The 22,798-nt window shown below is 37.0% G+C and overlaps 3 protein-coding genes across 6 annotated transcripts; 2 read left to right on the top strand and 1 right to left on the bottom strand.

Moving 5' to 3' along the window:
* The first annotated feature begins 789 nt into the window (after positions 1 to 789).
* LOC137936466 (CRS2-associated factor 1, chloroplastic) lies at positions 790 to 5,113 on the top strand. Its single transcript, XM_068781169.1, has 5 exons — positions 790 to 1,769; positions 2,111 to 2,238; positions 3,570 to 3,795; positions 3,887 to 4,014; positions 4,116 to 5,113. The coding sequence occupies exons 1-5, from the start codon at positions 914 to 916 to the stop codon at positions 4,923 to 4,925; spliced, it is 2,148 nt and encodes a 715-aa protein (XP_068637270.1). The 5' UTR covers positions 790 to 913; the 3' UTR covers positions 4,926 to 5,113.
* Positions 5,114 to 5,280: 167 nt separating this feature from the next.
* On the bottom strand, positions 5,281 to 7,978 carry LOC137936661 (sugar transport protein 14-like). Of its 2 annotated transcripts, none has more exons than XM_068781474.1 (4): positions 7,517 to 7,978; positions 6,730 to 7,052; positions 6,014 to 6,643; positions 5,281 to 5,923 (listed from the first exon to the last, which is right to left on the bottom strand). In XM_068781474.1, exons 1-4 carry the CDS (start codon positions 7,653 to 7,655, stop codon positions 5,477 to 5,479), a joined length of 1,539 nt encoding a protein of 512 aa, XP_068637575.1. In that variant the 5' UTR covers positions 7,656 to 7,978; the 3' UTR covers positions 5,281 to 5,476. The 2 variants fall into 2 exon arrangements, with proteins under 2 accessions (XP_068637575.1, XP_068637576.1); XM_068781475.1 differs by having other exon boundaries at positions 7,588 to 7,978.
* Positions 7,979 to 13,555: 5,577 nt separating this feature from the next.
* On the top strand, positions 13,556 to 18,152 carry LOC137937669 (protein NINJA homolog 1-like). 3 transcript variants are annotated; one of them, XM_068782782.1, is made up of 4 exons: positions 13,556 to 13,766; positions 13,959 to 14,013; positions 15,267 to 16,316; positions 17,484 to 18,152. In XM_068782782.1, the coding sequence occupies exons 3-4, from the start codon at positions 15,368 to 15,370 to the stop codon at positions 17,993 to 17,995; spliced, it is 1,461 nt and encodes a 486-aa protein (XP_068638883.1). In that variant the 5' UTR covers positions 13,556 to 13,766; positions 13,959 to 14,013; positions 15,267 to 15,367; the 3' UTR covers positions 17,996 to 18,152. The 3 variants fall into 3 exon arrangements, with proteins under 3 accessions (XP_068638883.1, XP_068638884.1, XP_068638882.1); XM_068782783.1 differs by lacking the exon at positions 13,959 to 14,013 and having other exon boundaries at positions 15,267 to 16,169; XM_068782781.1 differs by lacking the exon at positions 13,959 to 14,013.
* The last annotated feature ends 4,646 nt before the right edge of the window (positions 18,153 to 22,798 follow it).

The following is a 22,798-nucleotide window of genomic DNA, read 5'->3' as shown; positions in this document are numbered from 1 at the left end:
TAACATCACTCCAATTCGTATTTAGATAAAAAAAAAATTTTAATTTTTTTTTACTAAAAAAATATTAGATAAGTATGCTAATAATGTATGAGATTGATTAATAATTTTTATTTATTTCCTTGAAAAATACACTAACATAGTATATAAAGAAAAATTAAAAAATTTCATGTAATTTCCTAGTAAATGTTGTTGGAAAAATATTTTTAGTAGAAATACGTTTTTAGGGACCATTAGTGTTTCTTGGAAATACATTTCTAACTAAAAATTCTTCCTAAGAAAATCATATAATTTTTCAGATAAGATTTTCATATAGACATTTTTGTGAATAAGTATTTGACAATTAATGCTGTAATGTTTTCAGCACGAAGCAATTATGTATTTGATAATTTATTTTACTAAAAATTTATCAAATAAGTACGGTAATGTATGAGATTGATTATTAATTTTCATTTATTTACTTGGATAAGACACTAACATGTCCATTTAATTTTCCTTATAAAATTTTAAAAAATTTCATGTTATTTCCTAGTAAGGAAGGCACTAATAGGATTTGATATGAAAGTTTCTTAAAATGTGTATTTTAGAAAAAAAATATTTCTAATTTTTCATGGGATATAAATTTCCAACCTGGGGTAATAAGGGGCTAATAGAATTTCATATTAAAGGTCTCTTGCAAATATATATATATATTTCTAACAAGGGGCACTAACAAGGTCCAGGGAAGGGGATAAGGTACATTAACCCTCTCTTCGCCTCCATTCCACTCTTTAGCTCAGTCATAGTCATACTAGCCATCGCCCATCAGGATAACATAGAGCCGCGGCAAAGAGGAGCTACCCACCAGCCGTCTTCTATTCGCTTGCTTCTTGGTATCCCATCTCTCTGCGCGACGGGTTATCCTCCTGGGCATCAAATGCCGCTCAACTCTGCCGCTCCTCCCGCTTCATTCTCCATCTTTGCTCCAAAATCCCCGCCTCTCCGCCGCCCCACCGACATCCGTTTCTCCCGCTGGAACAACCAGAACGCGCAGAAATTCGTCCGCCGTGAGCGCGATCAAAAGGAAATCGAAGACGAAATCCGCCGTGAACGCCGGTTCCGAGGTGCTACCATCATTGCCGAAGATGGCGAGAGCGCCACCGCTTCCACTGACACCCAACCACCGCAGTTTAGGTCTCTGGGTACCCCTTCTTCTCCCTCTCGGTCCTCCATACCCGCAAGGCGTTCTAAGTATTCAAGGGCAACTCAAGAACGTCATTCCTCCCACCCTCATTCCTCCCACCCTCATTCCTCCCACCCTGCCTTCCGTCGTGTTCGCAAGATATCTACCAAAGTCTTCGACACGCCAAATTCCTTGTCGAAGGATAATTCCAGGCCTACGATATCAGTTGGAGAAAATGGAGTCTCATATAGGCTAGCCGAGGCGCCTTTCGAGTTTCAGTACAGTTACACGGAAACCCCTAAAGTCAGGCCTCTCGCTCTACGCGAGCCAATGATTACGCCGTTCGGACCGGGCACTATGCCACGCCCCTGGACCGGCCGGAGGCCCTTGCCGTCGAGTAAAAAGAAGCTTCCGGAATTTGACTCCTTCAAGCTGCCGCCGCCTCATAAGAAGGGAGTGAAGCCAGTTCAGTCACCCGGTCCATTTTTGGCCGGCTCCGGTCCCAAGTATGTGCTATCAAGAGAAGAGATTTTGGGAGAGCCATTGACGGAGGAAGAGATTAAAGGCCTTATCCAGAGTTGCTTAAAAAATAGAAGGCAGTTGAATATGGGTTAGTTGGAGAATTATTTGTTGTATTTTTTTCATTTTTTTTTCTCCGGGATTTTGCATTGCAGTTGTTCAATCGAATTTTGATTTTTTATATTTTTATTGATTTGGCGTACATGTCTCATCCAAATTGAGTTGGTGATCGCTGGTACAACATGAACCAAATTTCTTCTAAAAGTCGCTATTTTTTTTATGTTCACGAGCACTTGCATAAAATTTTATTGAACTGAGCGTGTATGGGTTGTGTACCTATCTTATTTTCTCTCTCTTGATTGATTCCTCAATGATTCTTAAGAGTAATGCACTGGAAGGATGGACTCTGCCTAACTCCTTGTCTTTCTGCAGGCAGGGATGGTTTGACACATAACATGTTGGACAACATTAGTGCTCATTGGAAACGGCGAAGGGTGTGCAAAATCAAATGCAAAGGAGTCTGCACTGTTGATATGGACAATGTTCGTCAACAGTTAGAGGTTAGAACCTAAGAATGTGATTGGTGTTTGCAGTTTGTCGGCGTGCTTGCTCAGGCCAGTGTTGGAATGTGATTCTGATTTGTAGAGTCAGAATCACAAATTTCCAATTGTTAACTTAAAACCTTATATGTGTTAAACATGACTTGGAAATATTACAATAAGGGCTTCCAACTGCACAGTCCTGAGGAAGTCAGTCAGGACATGATTTTCTTACTTGAATTGACATTCTGATTTAGCATCTTCTCCCCTCAGTGGCATTGGCTAAAACTGATTTTACTTTGAAAAAGGTACAACATCTGTGGGAAAATTTACAGATATTGTTACCAGATCTTGATAAGCTTGCATTTATCACAGAGGAGTGATGTGTGTGCACATATGATTTTGAAAAGGATTGAAACATTGTAGAAAGGGTTTAAAAGATCTTTCTCATATGGAGTTCTGTGTGTGCACGTATGATTTTGAAAAAGATTGAAACACTGTAGACAGGGTTTTAGAGATCTTCCTCGGTTCTTGATATGTTTGTATTCGTGAAAGTAGCTCTCTCTATGTGTGTTTATGTGTATATTTTCTGCTGCACCATTACTGTTACCAAGGCCTTTTGATAGCCATGAGTGAGGTAGTGCTAGCCGTCAGATCCTTTCTGCAACCAACTTCTAGTTATTGGCTGTCAAATCACTTCTGAGTCCATATTCACTGCTTGTTTTTGGCTGAAAATCAGTTTTTCAAATCTGTGTTCTTTTGCTTCCAAAAAGTAAAAGTGAGTTTTGCAATATTATATGGATAGGTTGCTATAGTTGACGGCCGGGTTTAACTAGTTGTGTAGCAAATGTATTGTTGGATAAAAAAATGTATGCATGGAGTTTGAGTACATCAGTGGATTGCAATATATAGGACTTGCATTTATTTACTAGACTAGCAGACTTGCATTTATTTACTAGACTAGCAACTAATGTTCTTTCTTCACACTTATACGGCTGACTGTTAACCTAAATTATGTATCAGTATAAATTGGGCATCTGGTAGTCTAGTAGTGTGAATTCGCTTAAGCAATTCAGTGTTCTCCCCTATGTGCATTTAAGGAAGTCTCATGGAGCACAATGCAAATAGCTACCACTACCTATATTTTGGCAACTGCATACCTAATCATGTAGCCAGAAATTGTATCAATCATTAAACAAGTAATACTCTAACAGATCGCTGTCCATTTTGGTTGCAACATACAGAGAACAATCAAGTCAACCAAGTTTACTGTTTCCTATACAACCCTTCTACCACTTCTCTACACAATTGGAAATATGATAATGCGTCAGTGATATTAAATGTTCTTGCAGGAAAAAACCGGAGGGAAGGTTATCTACAACAAAGGAGGCGTAATATTTCTTTTCCGTGGTCGGAATTATAACTACAGGAGTAGACCTAGATATCCTCTGATGCTCTGGAAACCTGCAACTCCAGTACTACCAAAGCTGGTTAAGAGAGCCCCAGAGGGATTAACACTAGAAGAAGCAGGTACCATGCGGAAGCAAGGACGGATGTTGCCTCCAATTTGCAAGCTTGGTAGTCCCTCTGACTCGTATGCCCTTTCTGTTTTCTAAATATAGTTTGCAGGTGTCTTCAGATTATTAGACCTGTATTTTATGCTAAACAGGAAAAAATGGTGTCTACTCTGACCTTGTAAAAAATGTCCGGGAGGCTTTTGAGGAGTGTGAATTGGTCCGGGTAAACTGTGTGGGGATGAACAAAAGTGATTACAAGAAAATAGGTGCCAAGCTCAAGGTTTGTTGGTTTAGTCGACTGTCATGGAACCTGCTATTGAATAAGAGCAAATCAAATACAGTGATAGAACTTGATTATTAATTTCCTAACTGGACATGCAGGATCTTGTACCTTGTGTGCTCATCTCATTTGAACATGAGCACATACTCATGTGGAGAGGACGAGACTGGAAATCCTCTATGGCAAAAGTTGAAGGCAACCAGATTGATGGTGCAGAATCTACCTCAGATGGTGTAATTGACAACGCTCTTGATATTCCTGAGTCTAAACTTTCAGAATGCACTGAAACATCCGATGCTGTTGCTTCTGAATTTCCTAAAACAGCTCGAGTGGGTACAGAATTTATCAGCAAGGAAAAGGAAGATATTATGTCTTCTAGTCAACCTCCAGAACCAAGCAAAGAAAGCTTCAAGAGCATGAACATCAATGAACACTCCACTAAAATGGATAATTTGCAGAACGTCAATGAATTGATGCCAACAGATGGGCAGCAGTCAGAAGAAAGTTCTGAGATTCTCAAACGGTCAAAGGAGAGATGTATGGAGGGCATTCTTTTACTTCAGAGGCAGGCTGTTGAGGGTGGACAAGCACTGGTTTTGGATGATGCTGATGCACTTGATGCTAACATTATTTATAAAAGGGCTGTTGCATTTGGCAAGACTGCTCCACCGGGACCTGTTTTCAGGCACAAAAATCGGAAAGTTGTGCCTCGAAAAGAAGAGAGAAAACAGAGGGATGGTAGCAACTTGAAGGAGGAAGAGGAAGAGGATGCTGTAACTCCGTTGGAGGATATTAGTTTTGAAAAGAAAATTCCTAAGGTTGAAAGAAGAAAAATGGCGAACATTGGCTTTCTTGATGTAACCCCTCGTGTGGGCTTGCGAGTAGACGAACTGGCCAAACTCTTAGCATAATACAATTAATTTCCCTTCACAAAGAGGTCTTGCAATGATTCTCTTCCCAAGTTATTGATCAAAGTGAATTCCATAACAAAAGTTGTTTCATAACCTGTGGCCTCAGCTGGGATAAGTGCTTTTATCTTAGAATTTCAGCTTAACAATTAAATGGAACCTGATACTTTTATGTTTCAAGAGGAAATTAGAATAAATATGGTTGGATTTGCAGGGCTGAGGCGGAGATAGGGTGGGGATTTCAGGCATGTTTTGCGGTGACCAGTTTTCAAGATCTTGCACCAAACTTGAATCTTGACCATGTCTAGGTGGATCATCGCAGAAAGAATCATTTTGGCATTAGAATCAAAATAAAAGCCTGCAGAAATGCAAATTTGGTAACAAAATGAAACTAGATAATTTTCTTGCATTGAATGATAGAGAGAAAACTGTTTAAATTCTTGATTCTGGCAGCAGCCAGAAATAACAGATTTCCCTCTGTATATTAGAAGCCAAATAATTATAGGACTGTAACAATGTTGGTTTAAGTAGTGGGTATCCTAGGCCTAAGTATCTCAGTCTTGTTGCTGGCCTCGTTCCAGTCGTTCTTGCTCTGTTAGCACAACATTCTTCCATATTGGATGAGACTCCCACAGGAAATGCATCTCCTCTATTGGAACTCGCTTTGTCTCGGGCAGCAGGAAGATGATGAACAGCGTCATAATTATAATCAAGCAAACGAAAAGGATAAAGATCCCATATCGGAGGTGACAGAGAGCAGCGAGGAAACACTGAGCAATCGCGGCTGTGAAAAACATATTGACGCAGACCACTATACTCTGCCCAGCGGATCTGGTCTCCAGAGGGAAGATTTCACTGGGAACCAACCACCCAAGAGGCCCCCATGACCACCCATAGGCAAGGCAGAACAAGCAAGTCATGATCACTAGCACGATGCCGTCAGCTCTGGGGAGCATTTGCCCGTGACCGAACTTAGCTGCCAGTACTCCGGCCACAATCGACTGCACACATCAATTAAGAAAATATTCAGAGAGCTGCTCTGTTGCTGTACGCGGATGCTTTAAAAAGAAGGGTGGAAGAGAGATACTTACCATTGCTATTATCATTTGACAACCGGCTTCGATGAACATAGCCCTCCGTCCAACTCTGTCAACCAACATCATTGAAACAAATGGTGCAATAGCAAGCATCCCACTAGTTAAAATGGAGGAGTAGAGAGACGCGCCAGATCCAAAACCCAAGCTTTGGAAGATAACTGGAGCGTAAAACAGAATAGAGTTGTTGCCTGTTAGTTGTTGGAACGCAGGGATTCCGAAGGCGCCAATGATCAGCTGGGGGCGGTTTTTCCTCTTGAATAGGTTGCGGAATGGATGCTTTACTGCATGAGCTGCCTCGCTAGCCTCAACGAGGTCAGCGAATTCTGCAGCTATGTTGTCAGTGCCTCTAATTTTCTTAAGAACAGCTTCTGCTTCCTGCAGTCTCCCCTGTTCCACGAGACTGTTGGGAGTCTCAGGAACCATTAGACCCCCCAAAAACATCAGCGATGCTGGCACCACCGCTAAACCAAGAGATAATCTCCATCCCCACGGGTGCAATTCCGCGGTAAAATAGTTGATGATGTTCGCTACCACGATGCTGAAGCACGTTGTGAACTGGAACAGCTGATTTACTGCTCCTCTGTGTCTTGCTGGTGCCATTTCAGAGAGATAAAGAGGAACAGACTGCAAAATCAAGAGAAAATTTGTGGTTACATTGAGAGCAATATGTTGGATATCGATTTGATTTCTCAATGTTTTGGATTACTTACTTGATTTCCAAATCCAATGCCTATACCAAGAAAGATACGGCCGATGATAAGCATGGCAATGTTAACAGCAGCAGCATTAACGACTGCACCCACGAAAAAGCTAGTTGCAGCAAACAGAATACTAGCTCTTCTGCCCTTAGCTCTGGTCAAATGTGAAGCTCCAAATGTGGATAAAAGTGCGGCAAAGTAGAGCGAAGATGTGAAAAGGGTTAGCAGCTGGTTATCATATTTGCAGTAATCTGTTTCGTGGAGATGCTGATTCTTCCTTTTGAGTACTTTTGGGAAAAATTCTTTCAAAAAGTCATCCATGGAAGTCACTCCACCTGAAAATATTGCAAAAATTCAATGGTTTCTTCTATAAACCAAAGTTCCGATATCGTTCGTGGAGAGAGAAAAACAAAGCCGGGTATCTCTATCAGTTTCAAAAAAACGAAAGAAAGAACAGAAAGCCCAGTTTCTTCCTCTATCTAATCAAGGACGGGCCATGTACCAAGATCGGTAAAACACAACCGTGCCAGCAATCGCTTCACGGACGAAGAGATTGAAATTGCAAATTTGAAGGTTGCATTGGCATCAAAGAAATCCGTTACGAAAAAGAAAAAGCAAATACCGGATATTCCCCCAAACTCGGAAAATCTCACGAATCACGGTTACCTTTGAGATCGAGTTCACACCAAAAACCAAGTCAGTGATGGCTCGATCAGAAAGCAGGATAATGAAAACAGACAAGCAACGAAATAACAGGACGAACTCCAAAAAATTAGAGAAACACAGAGAAGAAAATTACCGGAGACTCCAAGATCATATCCGAAGAGAGAACCTCCCAAGGAAGCAACGATAACAGTTAATACGAAATACCTTGTAATTCTCCCCTCATACTGCGCAGCTCTTTTGCCCTTGTCACTACCCACAAAGCCACCCGCCATTGTTACACTCCCCCAAGCTTTTTCGAATCAGTACTTTTTATCACTGATCGAAAGGACAATTCCTAATAGAATCGAACAAACAGAGTGCGAAATAGAGTCAAAGAGCAAGAGAGGGGAAAACAGACAAGCGTGTTGCAGTCAACCAATTACGTCGGCTGAGTCGAACAAGAGAAGAGCTAAAAACTCCCGTCAAGAAAATGTAAAATCTCAGCCTGTTTTATAGTAAGACGATTTAGAAAATAATTGGATAAGATAATGGAACTTGATTTCAGGCCCAAAAACTGGTCATATCCTATAACAAACTCCACAAAAAGGGTTAAAGAATCAGAGGGATATGATAATGGCGTCCCAAAAGAGAGAAATTTTGTTACAAAGAAGATCAACCAAGCAAAATAACCCGATTTGCCGTTTTTTTCCTTTATCAACATAAAGAATATCTCCAAGACTGGTACCAAGAGGAATCCAAGAAAAAAAAAAAAAAACATTTTGATACCCTTCAATATACAACAGATTCCGAGCTGTCGTCGGTTCACGAGATTCCTTTCAATTAAAATAGAAGAGCCGTTGGTGAGACCCGAGTTAGACGCTTCCGGATGAACCGGTTCATAGATTAAAAGGGTAATTTAGTAACTAATTGAATTATTTTCTAACTCCGTTTGAAAAGTCTGCAACTTGGGATTAGATTACGTAATCCGAACTGCCTAAGTCTAATTTGAATTTGAAGTGTGGAAAAAACGGAAAAGACAAAAACAAGGAAAGAACAACTGGACGCATTGCCGGGGTGATAAAAACGGAAGGGTAGTTTGGATAATTCGGTGTAAGCTGAAAGGATAACGAAATGGTCGCATTGGCCGTTTCCAACTTGCGGGGAAGCCCTGGAGCGTGATCTCAGCCGTTGGCGTGGTGGGACCAGGAAGCAAGAAGAAAACAACTCATATCCGTCAATTTATTCCACAATGATGACGAGAAATATTTTTCTTTGGGGGAGATGATAAGTATCTCTGAGGTGGCCTAATGAAATATTATAATATAAGTATCTGGTGTTGACTTTGACTTGGGGTAGATCATACCAGGGTTTGGATTTGGACTGGCGAGCCCACTTGCTTAGCGTAGTCCACATGCATGGCCGAATCTGTACCTATCCATCCAGGCTCCAGCAATATAATATGTCAGCCTCTATCCAAATATGTTACCCTTGTCCACATGTATCCCCTTTCAGCGCACGTATGAGCTGAAAACTCTAATTTGAATATGTTTGAGCTTGGTTTTGATCTGAATACTTTGAATTTGAACCAGGTTCAAGTTCCAACCTAAATTTAAAATTTTATATAAAATATATATCAAATAAAATATATGTAAATTCTATAGAAAATTATACATGACCTCTGTATAAAATTATACATAAATTTTGTTTTAAATTGTACACACACTCTGCACAAAAAATAGCTCATAAACACTTTTAAAATTGTGCATAAAATGTGTTCAATAATTCAAATGAAATATCTATATCGATTTTATAATCACCCAAACAAAAACTATAAATCCAATATAAATTTATAAATTTCTCTTAGTGCTAGAAAACATTATGTTTAGTTCCCATTCCATTAAGCGAAATCTCTACCTATGACAAAAAAAAAGAATAAAACTTATTATTGTTTGATAGAAAAATACTCTTCCACTACTAATTATTTAATATAGTAAAAATATTAAAATTACAAATACGAGAAAAAAGATGAAATAAAAATTAATTGGTAGCATTATCTCCACAAGCTTCTTCTCAGGCTCCAATCATCAAACAAAAAATTTAAAAATATAATAATAAATAATTATTTAAAAGTAGTTCAACTTTTGATTTTTCTTGACACCGTGAAGAGCCCAAGCCCAATTATCACCACAAATCAAAATTTGAATTGTATTTGGTGCCAAGGAAGAATGATATGAGTCTATTACTCTACCACCAACACTAAAGGTAAACTCTGAGGCTACTATATATATGAGAATTACAATGATGTCTACTGCTATCTTAGATAATACCTGAAATTTCAAATTATTACTTTTCATCATTCTAATAAATCAAAATCATATTGTGAAGTTTTCTCACAAATATACACACCTTATTCAAGATAATTTTCCACTTTGGTGAATTCACTAATTCCACTTGTTTCACATAAGTCATTAATTTTGACCAACTTGAACTTGATGGAAAATGTGACCTACTACTTATGAAAACGCACATAGAGCTAATACTTGAAACAATCTTTTCATTACTAATTTTCACATTACTCATGACTGTATATTCATCATAGATCTCAAATAAGGTCAGTTAAACTAAGTTTATATTAAAATTTTAGCTTCCACCTTAGAATATATATCTAAAAACACATTTCAATCGATCTTAATTTAACCATTTGATCCAAAATTGAAGCGAGAACCATCAACGATACTTCTTAAATTTCTATTTCCTTTTACTAATCATTGTCCTATTGAAAACATGTTCATTTGTAGAATGAAAATTCAAAACTTTCTTTACCCTATATACCTCAGTAAAGTATAAATTAGAAGTAGAATAGTCACTCCCAGAAATGATATTAGTGACTGTATTAAAGACTCCCAAAATCTCACAGACCATTTCAACCTTTTTCCATTCATCAAGACTTGACAAATAATCATAAGTTGGCTCTCTATATTGAAATCTAGAAAAAATATCTTTGAATTTTAATGCAGAAGACAATACATCATAAGTAAAGTTCCAACGAGTTAGACAATCAATAGCCAACCTTTCTGCCCTTAGTTCTAATTGTTGCACAATTTCAAAAAAGTGTGAACTCTAGCTTTATATTGGTAAATGAATTTGACACTCTCACACACATTTTCAATGATAAATTTCAACAAGACCATATTGGACTAATAAGTTTAAAATATGAGCACAACAACGCACATGAAATAATTTCCCACCACAAACCAATTTCATATTTCTTGAAAAATCATCTTTCAAAACTCTCATACCAACATCATTATATGTAACATTATTAACTAAGATACTAAATACTTTATTTTTTATTTTTAAATCTTTCAAACACTTGTAAATAGCATATGCTATGTCAACGCCATGACGAGCAGGAGGAACATGCAAAAAACTCAAGACTAGTTTTTGTAGCTTCCAATTACTATCAATGAAACCCAATAATAACCATGTATTCAATCTTTTAATTTTGAGACTTCCAAAGATTCGTGGTAAGACTAAACTTGTTAATCTCTTGTAGTAAAGTTTTCAATTTCTTTTTCTCTGCCTCATACACCTCATTACACTCCTTAATGCTCTTACGAGATATTTTTTCATAATTCATATTTTCCATCTTCATTACAAAGATAAATCTCTCTTCTTCTACTATCATGAACGAATGCTAATGCATAAGAATCCTGTTGATTTTCAGGACTCCATGGATTATATTTTGGGTAAAAAAGAGAACACATTGGGGAGAAAAGAGGAGAAAGAATGGGGTTATGGACTTGGTCCAAATCCTCCCCCTTAAGCTATATTTATAGATGATAAAAATATAATATTATAATTATACCCTTCACCCTAGTAAGAGTGAATAAGAAACAAGAAACATAAACTAATTACATAAATGACATTTTAATTACACCATATATTCTAACACTCCCCCTTAAGCTGGGAGGTCATGACAATGATCTCAGTTTGAAACAAATAACATAGATGTAGTAATAATCTCCTTCGTCATGGTGTCCCAAGGATAAGTATGACACCAACCATAGACTCTCAAATGGTAGAAATGGGAGATAAAACATACGTCGAAACCAATCTCAAATTATTTCAAACAAATATAGTGATAGTAATCACCAGAGTTGGTAATGTCTGTAATTCACAAGACGATTAAAAACCCAATGGTACCAATAAAAAATTTCAAAGGACTTAAAACACACCCATATATGTTAAAGGGACCAACCAAAGCAACGCTCCAAAAGTGTTGGCCAAAAAGGATAAGTGAGAGTCAGATAAAAGATGATAAGAGAAAGACTACCCAATAGTAAAAGGGTAATGGGTAATGAGGAAGAAAAGATGAAGAAGTCAGGGTCATTATGTGCTTTATTCTTCATCATATGAACCAATAACCAATGCTGACAATAGTCAGCAAATAATGAACCCATGGCAATCAACCGAGGATTTCTTCTTCAATAATAATATCTCAATCAAAGTGACGCAATAGTATCTACGAAAATGAGCCAATGGCAAAATAACTTGTACCAAATATGCAATTATATAGTAGCGGATAACCGGTAAATAATGAAAGTCCTTAAGAGTAATAAAGACACATGAAATAATCTATAGCCAGTCCATATTTGAATAAGGAAGTTGTGTACCAAGTAATAAGTTAGAGATAATCCAAGATAATAATCTGAGTAAAAAAATGAGTCAAGTCGAGTCAAGAGTTCAGTCGGTTTTCAAACCAATGTAGCCTGAGTCAATACCAAAATGTAATTATCAGACCGGTATGTATGACAAGCCAACTCAAGATAAACTATCTCAACAACTCGGGATCGGGACTAGTATACCATAGGCAAAGAGCAAGTCGATCGAGTTGACTCGGTCTCAAAACAACATTAATAAGTTGTGTGTTGGTTCACTGGTTTGTTGCTTGGTTCACTGTGTTGTAGTTTATTGCCTGGTTCACTCGGGAGATAACTGATAGGCAGTAGGAACGACAACTTTTAGCAAAAAAATTCTCACACCAACAAAAGAGACGTACCAGAGGAATTTCCACAAAATAGCAGCAAGAATCAAGATGGAATGTTGGAGAACTTGACCAAGCATAATTTTCAAAGATAGATGACTATTAATCAACTCAAGTAGCTATGAGACAACAATGCAACAATGAAACAACGCTCAAGATGGAAGAGATACTAGGTTGGACCAAGATTGAGGAGAGATCTTCTAAAAATAGAAGATCGGCAATGATCCTTGATTGGGCTGAATCAATAAGCAACGAAGCAAGCTCAGTGATTGGAATGGTGGAATCAAATCGTAAACAACAACTTAACAACAATTGGAATCGCTGCAAGGAAGGCAGAGCTTTATTTCGGGCAGAGTAAACTTCCAGAAAGAAAAGAAATGCCAACAAGGTTAGTGCCAACAATCGCATGATGTTTTAGACTATAACTAGTAAGGTTACTGCTCTTGTGTTGCCAGTTATGGACAGTTGGTCATGCTACTATCTTGGCTGCAATTAAAAAGTATACACCATCCCTGGTAATTCATACAAAACTTTATCCTGTTCAAATCACATTCTGGATATCAGTCATTTGCTAAGATTTCATTGTGCTTGACAAATAGATTCCTTGTCCTTATTCTTCAACACGCCTTGACTGCATAGAACGAAGGAAATGGAATTGCAACCTTCCTCTTTGTAATTAAGAAAAAAGTATCTTATGCAATTAACAAATGCTATTAGGCTCTCACACATTCCTTTAATATTGTTTCATGAATCCTTTCCGAAATGCTCTACACTCGAAGAGATACTTGATTCTTTGTATAGAATAGTTTGATTCATAAAATCAACGATTATCTCAGCTATAGGATCATGATTGGATGGTTGAGATAGCCGTTTCACATGTTTCGCCCACCAAATGGCAGCCATGTAATATATATGGTAATTATTTATCAACTTTTAACGCAAAGTATTAACACTTTTATCAAACAGGACCGGTCCAAACAGTGGGGTTCACAATCAAGATTAGATCAAGTTTATTACAGTCCACGGCCATTTTTAACCCGTGAAAAATATTTAATTTTTTTTTCCTTTTCTCTAGTAATAACAGCCGACAGACGTGAGTAATTGAATATTTTTCACGGGGAGGACAGGGAGAACACACGAGGTCAATCGATCCCATGAGTATCACATGCCCAAAAGGAAAATTAGGGAAAGAAGATATCAGCAAAGCGCCCAACTCTTCTGTGACTCTATATCTTCACTCCATTTTCTCTCTCCAACGAGAAAAGGAAAATAGTCTTTGGTTTTCACAGCGCCATCCTTCTCTCTCTATCCGGAATTACAGATCTTCCCGCTATTGCTTGGTCGGTTGGTGATTCAAGTGAGGGATCTCTCTTCTCGGATCTTATATTCATTCCATTTTTTGAATTTAAATGGAAAATAGGAAACTTGTCATTAGCTATTTGAGTTAAGGAGTTTCCTGGTCAATTCGACGATTTTTTGTTTTATACGTCTGTGTATTTGTTCGGTGGCTTATGTTTTTTTTCCGGGACAATTTTTCCACACCAATCAGGACTTCAGCTAGAAAGTTGACAATTTGGGACAGGTTCTTAGCGAACCTAATTCGGGTAGGTTATGCTTCGTATATCTATTTGCTTCTTAATTTCTGGATTCATATGGTTAAGAGTTCGGACGATCTTCATGTGGGTTTTGGGACACGGGGTGCTAGGTGTAAAGTTTTTTTGGCGGTTCGTTTCTGTTCAAAGAGTTATTTTTTATTTTTTATTTTTATTTTTATCATTGATTCATGGATTGGATTTTTCTTTTTGTTTTCTAGATTTTCTCCAGATAATTTCTGCCGCAATGGGGATTGTTTTCCGGATATTAGAAATTTCTAGCAGAAGTTCTAAGCACGTCGTGTAGCCTGTTTTGCAAATTCAATAAGTATATTTCTTTTCATGGTCGCTGATTAAGTGTTAATGGTTAGTAATTTCAAGGACGAACTTTTAGTGCTCGTACAAATCTCGTTGAGTATTTATAACTGTTTGCTTTAATTGACTTTCTTCAGATACCATACAAGTGAAGTGACTATGACTATCATCTTCTATTTTATTTTTGTTAGTCTTTTGGGAAGCTCTTTGGTTACTGTCAACATATTCTTACTTCATGATCTGACTTATATTTCGAAATTCAAGGTTTAAGAGTAAAACGTTTTTAGCAGAAAAGGTAGCAATAACGCATTTTCCATCTTACCACAAAAGTTTCAAGTTTTAAAATTTGAATTTCAGGAAAAAAGGCAGAAAATGGTTTTTAAAGATCCGATTCTGAGCTCTTTTTCCATGATCTGAAATGTTGAAACTTTTTCTTCTTAAATGGCTAAAAAAGGTTTCAACATTTACTAACATGACAGAGGGGCTTATGACTTTATATTATGAATTATTTTGAGTGCTTGGGTTCTGTCATTTCTGGCTCTTCGACATTTTTATAGACTTCTAAATGATAATGTAAATGTTAAGGAATAGTCCCACATGGATTAGTGAGATCAAATATCTTGATTTTATTAGTTGGCAAAAGAGGTTTCCTAAGTGACTTGTCATTTGGGGATAAGTCTTGGACCCAACTGGGATAAGTCTTGGACCCAACTTCACAAAAAAATGACTAGCCATCTTAGGAAACCTCTTTCCCAACTAATAAACTCAATATATTTGTTCTTATTAATCTATGTGGGACTATTCCTTAACAGTAAATTTTAAAGGATTTGATTGTCATATTTCATTATTGATAAGATTTGTGGATTTAACCTGTAGTCTTTTGGTTTCTCCATGTCAAGTGGTCTAAACGAAGACATTGGTTTAATTTTGTCTGCATGGATCTATTTCAGGTTGGGTTCTTGTTATAATGGTGGCCAGCAATTAGGGGCTCTCTTTTGAAGAACAGAATATTGGAATTGACCTTTCTCAGTGAATTTTCTATTCCGTTTTTATGGAGGATGAGAATGGAATTGAGCTAAGCTTAGGTCTTTCATGCGGTGGTTCTGCTGGAAAAGCAAAACATAAGGATGGGTCTTTGGATCCCAAGTCAGAGGATGGAGGTGGCAACAAACAGGCAAGTGGCAACCTGAAAGGTGGAGAAGGCACGTTCAAAAATTTCTTCAGCTCTTCATCTGAGAAGCAGGATCCAAGCGCACCAAGAGGTGATTCACAAGATAATTTCTGGACAGACCTTTTAAAGCTGCCTAGTCAAGGGGGAGATGCTTCTATTGATCAGCATGAAATGAGGTCAAAATTGAGTAGATTCCACCAGGACTTGTGGCAAGAGGCTTCATCTAACAAGCGTAAATTCCTATACGAGGAAAACCAACAGAAAAAAAAGCATGAAGAAGAGGTTGAATATATTGGTATTCCTGTGAAACCTTCTCATGTTTCTGTAGCAATAGAAGATGGTCTGTCTGCTGAAAATGAGGTTGTAGCAGAATCAGAAGCTGAAGGTTCAAACTCAAGGGTGGTCTTGCAACACGAGGAGATCACCAAACAGTATACGATTGTGGGACCCAATGGCTCCAAGTTCAAGGATCAGGAGGGTTTTGTTGATGCCAATGATACAGATTCGCAAGGATTAAAGCAGTTCAGTGTCACGGGAAATGAACGGGCAAATGTGCCTTATGGGGTGTCCCAGTTTTCTCTTCAACCAACTTCAGTAATTGGTACACCTTATACACTACCTGTGAAGGCTCCACCAACTCCTGCCAACTCTTCTTTTGTGCCTCTGGTGCCATCTTCCAACGGTGAGACACCTATAATTCAGTCCATGAAGTTGAGCAACTTCCCTCGACCTTTTGGATATCCAGCTGTCCAGCTTCCAACTTTGGAGCACTTCTCTGCCTATGCCAGTCAAGGTCTGGGCAGTGGAATTCCAAATGCAGATCGTCATGGTGTGTTGAATTTTACAGAACATTGTCATACTCTCAGATTTACAGTGTTCTCCTATATGAAGAAAAGAAACCTAGGATGATACGAGATCTTGGGTGGTTGTTGAAGACATCTTCAATTTTCCTTCCTTCAAAAGTTCATGATATGAAAACCTTTGACTCTCTCCCTCTCTCTCTCTCTCACACACACACACACACACACACAGAGGTTTACTTGTGTTCATATTGATTCTTCCAAGGAAATGAACTAATTTCAGAATGGGGTTGCGTTGAGTGTATGGGCCTTTACAAAGTAATAAGAGTGGTATGATGCTCACATTTCAAAGGTCTCACTAGATGGTCCTGTAAGAAAAATTAAATAGTTGAATGGCAATGGCCATTTGATGACCATGAGGGCGTCAATGTCGGGCATTCAGCGGTTTTCTTTCTGCAATCCAATTTGCTAGTCTTATTTGATAGGGTAGAAGCTGGATAGATTTTTGGATTGTGCCTGTTTGCAGTGAGCCTCTTTGAATGGTGGGTTCTGGTATGGGCAATATGTGTCACATTTACAGCAAATAAGTCGGCATGTTTCTGATTTGGTGTCTTGGGTTCATGTCTCTCAGAGTCATGGATGCTGGGTATCTGTAATCAATATTCCAAAAACACCTGATGACCCTATTGATTTCTAAGGCTTTTACATAAACACAAGAGATCTCAAAGGAAGGAGATCAGGGAAGAAGGAAAGGAAGAGGAGAGAAGAGAGGAACTCTAGTTATTCGGAGAGAGAAGAGAAGAACTTGTGAGGGAGATATAGAGAGAGAGAGAGAGAAGGGACGAATTCCAAGAGGGGAATGAGGCTGAAGAGGCTAGAGCTTGATGTTCTTCCCTGTGCCTATTGGGTTGTATTTGTAGTTGCAGAGAGATGTTTACAATGTCAATAATACCTTTAGGGTTATACTTCTTAAGAGAAGAAAGATATAAGATGACATACACTAACTTGTATAATTACAAAGTCATGCTACCTCTTATTGAAGACTTGTTCTATTTATCATAATCCCACCTGACACATGTGGGTGTCTTTTAACAGACCCTTTGTTTTGTTAAAGAAATTGTTTCCATTTTTCGATAACCATGACTTGTATATTGTTTGATTGTGATTATGGCTGCTTAAATCATTTGTGGATGCAGCTACCGTTGAGGTACCTTATACATCAGTGGAAGCTTTCCCTAGTGAAGGAAGGTTGGTCTCAGAAATAGCAAAAGCTGCTGGAAAACAACGGAACAAGGAGGAAACTGCCACCTGTTCCTCATCCCATGCAGAAGGTGAATCAAATGGGATGCATGCAATCTTCTGGGCAAAGGAGATTTCGGATCAATCATCCCATGACGGCGTTCCTTATGAAGGCTCTGCTATAAGGCCAGGAATCGCTGCTGGTGTGAAATTTGGTGGATGTGGTTCATACCCTGATCTCCCGTGGGTGTCTACCACTGGAACAGGTCCTCATGGTAAGACAATTTCAGGGGTCACTTACAGGTATGGTAAGAACATGATCAGAATAGTTTGTGCTTGTCACGGGACCCATATGTCTTCCGATGAGTTTGTTCAGCATGCTAGTACCGATGCTCCTGATCCAGAAAACAATACAATTCTGTCTTCATTCCACAGTAGCAACCCAGCTGCATCGGCAGCTCAGAGCTGATGCTTCCTCCCAAAGTCGTTCTTACTGGACTGTTAAATCTTGATATTGTTTAATATTTATAGACATCTTTTGATCAGACCAGTTGTTTCCCATGTATGAGACTTGCGTTCAGCGTCATGTTTATTGTTGTATTTTACTGTACTGTCTTTTTAGCTTTCCTTTTGTCGCTCTCCCACTCTCCGCCCATCACAAGGGAGTGGTTGCCGACACAGAAAACAAAATATGTTTGGTGTTTTGCGTACCTGATTCAAGCTTCAATTGCCTAATTTTATTTGGAGATTCCCATGACGTTAAACCGATCAAATATCTATAATTCATAGGCGTGAACCTGTGCACGATCGACAAAAAAGCATCTAAAGACCAACAATGCTACTGATACCTTGAGAGAAATGGATTTTTCCAACCAATCCCCTTATCTAGTGCAAAATTTTCCCGATTCAACTCAGAGAATGAGAGCACAAAATGGTTATAGGTAGGGGTGGCATTGTCCGAGCCGAGCCGAGCTCGAACCTGCCTATGTTCGAGCCGAGCTTGATTTAAATATTTCGAGTCGAGTTTCGAGACGAAGCGCCTAAAATTGTTATTGAGCTCGAGCCCAAAAATTTTAACTTAGCTCGAGCCGAGTTTCGAGCTGAACTCGAGTCTCAATATACATTAAAAAATTTACAAAAAATATATATGACCTCCAAATAAAATTAGGCATAACCTATATATATAATACATGTATAAGATTGGGCATAATCTCTTCTTAAAATTAAGCATAGTCTATGTATATAATACCTATATAAATTTTGGCATGACCTCTACTTAAAATTGGGCATAATCAATATACATAATACCTACATAAACACTTCATAAAATTATCTATACATTCCATAAACACTATATGAAATTGTTTATACACTCCATAAAATAGTTTAAACACTCTATACACTGCATAACATTATAAATAAACTCCATACAATAATCAAACATAACAAAATTAAATGAAATATCACTATCAATTTACAATCACCCAAATAAAAACTATAAATTCATTATAAAATTAAAAACTATAGTTGTTTCTCTTAATGCTAGAAAATAATATACGTCCCTGCATGAGCAAAATCTCCACTTATGATAAAAATAAAAAAATAAAAAAAGTTATTATCTGATAAAAAAATACTCTTCAACTACTAGTTACTTAATGTTGTTAAAAATATTAAAATTTCCATGATGAGAGAAATATGAAAAATCATGTAGCTGGTAGCATTATCTCTACACTCTTCTTCTCAAGCTGTAATCATAAAACAAATTTCTAATAAATAAAACTAAAAAATATACTAAAAAATATCATAATAAATAATTAATCAAAGAAATTCTCCTTTTGATTTTTTCTTTACACCGTGAAGAACCTGAACCCAATCACTGCCACAAATCAAAGCTTGAACTGTATTTGGTACCAAGGACGAACGATATAAATCTATTACTCTACCACTAACACTAAATGTAGACTCTGAAGCTACTGTGGATATGGGAATTACAAGGATGTTTGCTGCCATCTTAGATAATACCCGAAATTTCATATGATTCATTTTCCACCATTCTAAAACATCAAAATCATATTGTGAAGTTTCTTCACAACTATATACACCTTCTTCAAGATAAATTTCCAATTCTGACCTTGGTGAATTAATTACATCCTTTTGTTTCATATAACTCATTAACTTTGACCAACCTGAACTTGATGAAGGCCTACGACTTGTGGAAACACCCATAGAGTTAGTACTTGAAACAATCTCTTCATTTCTAATATCCACATTATATAAGGATACATATTCATCATAGATATCATATAAGGTGTGTCGAACTAAATTTATATTCATTGTAGCTTCCTCCTTAGAATATATCACTCGAAAACACATTTCGATCAACTTTAATTTGACCATTGGATCCAAAACTGAAGCAACATCCATCAATAAATTGCATTCACCCCAGTACTTCTCAAATTTCTCTTTCATTCTACTAACCATTGTCCTAATGAAAATATTTTCATTTGTAGAATGAAAATCCAGAACTGCTTTTACCCTATATACCTTACTAAGGTACAAATTAGAAGTAGGGTAGTCACTCCCAGAAATTATATTAGCAACTGTATTAAAAACTTCTAAAATCTCACACACCATGTCAACTTTTTCCCATTCATCAAAACTTGGCAAACAATCATAAATTGGTTCTCTAACTTTAAATCTAGAGAATGCATCTATGAATTTTAATGCAGAAGATAACATGTCATAAGTGGCATTTCAACGAGTTGGAAAATCAATAACCAACCTCTTTTCACCAAGTTCTAATTGTTGTACAATTTCAGAAAAAGTGCGAAGTCTAGCCTCAGACAAATTTATGAATTTGACACTTTCACGCACATTATCAATGATATCCTTAATCTGAACAATACCATCTTGGACTAATAAGTTCAAAATATGAGCACAACAACGCACATGAAACAACTTTCCACCACACACCAAATTTTTTTTCCTTGAAAAATCTTGTTTCAAAACTCTGATACAAACATCATTATATGTAGCATTATCAACTAAAATACTAAAAACTTTATTTTCGATCTCCCTCTCTTTCAAACACTTGTAAATAACATCTGCTATATCAACGCCACGAGGAAGAGGAGGAATATACACAAAACTCAAGATTCATTTTTGTAGCTTCCAATTACTGTCAATAAAATGCCCAATAATAACCATGCATTCAATCTTTTGATTTTGGGACTTCCAAAGATCTGTGGTAAGACTAATCTTGTTAATATCTTTTAACAAAATTTTCAATTTCTTTTTCTCTGCCTCATACACCTCCATACACTCTTTCTTAATGGTCTTACGGGATATTTTCTCATAATTCATATTTGCCATCTTCATTACAAAATTAAATCCCTCCTCTTCTACTATCATGAATGGATGCTCATGCATAAGAATCCAATTAGCAATGAGTACTCTCATTTTAGCTTAATCATATTTTCCTCCAAAATCCATAAAAGGAAGTCCAGATGGACTTTGATCAACATTAGACCCCACTCCACTGGTTGAAAGTTTAATGTTTTTTGTTTTCTCATTGCCACTTTTCTACTAATGTAATGTTTCAAATGTCGACTCATATGTGTGGTCACTCCACTACTAATAACACTCAAATTGATTTTACAATGAACACATTGAACCTTTTTTGTACCATTAAGTGATACTTCTTTGAATTCCAACCACACATGAGATTTTTTTTGTCTTTTTGAAGTATGGGTAGAGTCACCTTCATCCTCATTTATGGTAATTTCATTTGGGCCCACTTCTATGACAGAGGGTAGTGACTCTGGTGGAGTTGAGTCAATATTTATGGCCACACTAGAAATACTGTTAATTATTGTCAATTGAGGAGGTGTTGACATTCTTACTTCTACAAAAAAAACAAAATTACAAATTAAAAACATAGAAAAAAGAAAACTATCCAAACAACAAAGATCCTACACATAATTTAAGATACTTGTCTATTCTTAGAGGAAGTACGTGACGTTGTGACAATAGGGAACGACCCTTGTCTTTCAATGCAGCAGGGTCTCTTTGAGCCTGTAGCCTTGCACCCAATAGTTTTCGGTCCAATATATCGATCTTTTTTTATATATAAATTTAAAAACTTCTAAGAGAAGGAAATAAGCACACCATCTTCTAATATTCTGATGAAATTCAACCTTAATACCAAGAAATTAATGATAAAAATAAAAAAAAAATTCAAACCTTACAGAAACAGAAAGTGTGTTCACCGTTTAGGGATATCTCCAAAAGCCTTTCTAAGAATGAAGGAGCACTGTTGAAACGAAACGAGAGTTAGAAATTTTTTAGGGTTAGGTCGGCGTCGAAAAAAATAGAACATTAAATAAAAATCTTACCTCCCGTCGGACCATCGCTTTCTTCTCGTCAGTGAGGAAGAACTTCAGATGAAGAAATCGATGAGGAAGGATAAAAATCGATTGCAAAATAAAGAGATAATTTACATCTGTCTGTATCTAACGTATCAATTCAACGAAATATTGGGTCTAAAAATAAAAATTATGTACTGTATACCGAAATGTTCTGATCTAATATGTATGATGAATACATGCTTACTAGACTTGTTACTAGTCTAACATAACAGGATGGGATTGAGTTCCATATGCATAAAAAAGTTTTGTTTTGGTGAACAATAATTTAATTATTATGGTTGTTTTATGGACCACAATATTATATTTAGGAATAGGAAGAGTTCCATAGGAATAAGAATACACATGAAGAAAGAACAAGCTCTGATCACACCAGATAGTTTTTTTTTTATAGTTTTGCAGTTAGGACATGATTTTTGTCTACACAATTGCTTCAAAGAGCATGTTATCGTAATTTTAATTCTCTCAAGTTATTGAAAAAAAAAAAAAACAGAACCAAGTCACAATAGAAGCTGTAGAAAAAAGATAAAGACTAATCATTGCATTTTGGATAAAAAAGTCCACTACCAGATAAAATATAATTAATATGGACACAATCTATATGAACAGAGATCAATATAAGTAGTGAACTAGCAAAAGTAGATGTGCACTGTACATTGAAAATGTTGATAATCCACATATTGTGACTAGAAGAAGGGCTTTGAGACTTTGTCCATAGGAAAATCGTATAGGATACCAAATGTAGGACAAAATATGAATGACGACAGTACATAAAGCAATGCCGAGCAAAGGATGAATGATCCTTTTCAGCTTAAACAAATTCTTAAGAGAGAACAAAAGTTTTATGC

The sequence above is a fragment of the Aristolochia californica genome, unplaced genomic scaffold (genome assembly GCF_029961685.1).
Source record: "Aristolochia californica isolate CCGP_79_NKW_82.1479 unplaced genomic scaffold, dmAriCali1.0.hap1 SCAF_7, whole genome shotgun sequence".
Lineage (NCBI taxonomy): Eukaryota > Viridiplantae > Streptophyta > Magnoliopsida > Piperales > Aristolochiaceae > Aristolochia > Aristolochia californica.
Note: the sequence above shows the minus strand (reverse complement) of the source record. Positions and strands in the feature narration are given on the sequence as shown.

Excerpts from the sequence above, each read along its gene's own strand:
- LOC137936466 (XM_068781169.1), top strand. The coding sequence starts at position 914 with ATGCCGCTCAACTCTGCCGCTCCTCCCGCTTCATTCTCCATCTTTGCT. Across the intron at positions 1,770-2,110 it reads TAGAAGGCAGTTGAATATGG|GCAGGGATGGTTTGACACAT; the intron begins GTTAGTTGGAGA and ends GTCTTTCTGCAG. Across the intron at positions 2,239-3,569 it reads ATGTTCGTCAACAGTTAGAG|GAAAAAACCGGAGGGAAGGT; the intron begins GTTAGAACCTAA and ends ATGTTCTTGCAG.
- LOC137936661 (XM_068781474.1), bottom strand. The coding sequence starts at position 7,655 with ATGGCGGGTGGCTTTGTGGGTAGTGACAAGGGCAAAAGAGCTGCGCAG. Across the intron at positions 7,053-7,516 it reads ATATGATCTTGGAGTCTCCG|GTGGAGTGACTTCCATGGAT; the intron begins GTAATTTTCTTC and ends CAATATTTTCAG. Across the intron at positions 6,644-6,729 it reads GCATTGGATTTGGAAATCAA|TCTGTTCCTCTTTATCTCTC; the intron begins GTAAGTAATCCA and ends TTGATTTTGCAG.
- LOC137937669 (XM_068782781.1), top strand. The coding sequence starts at position 15,368 with ATGGAGGATGAGAATGGAATTGAGCTAAGCTTAGGTCTTTCATGCGGT. Across the intron at positions 16,317-17,483 it reads TCCAAATGCAGATCGTCATG|CTACCGTTGAGGTACCTTAT; the intron begins GTGTGTTGAATT and ends TTGTGGATGCAG.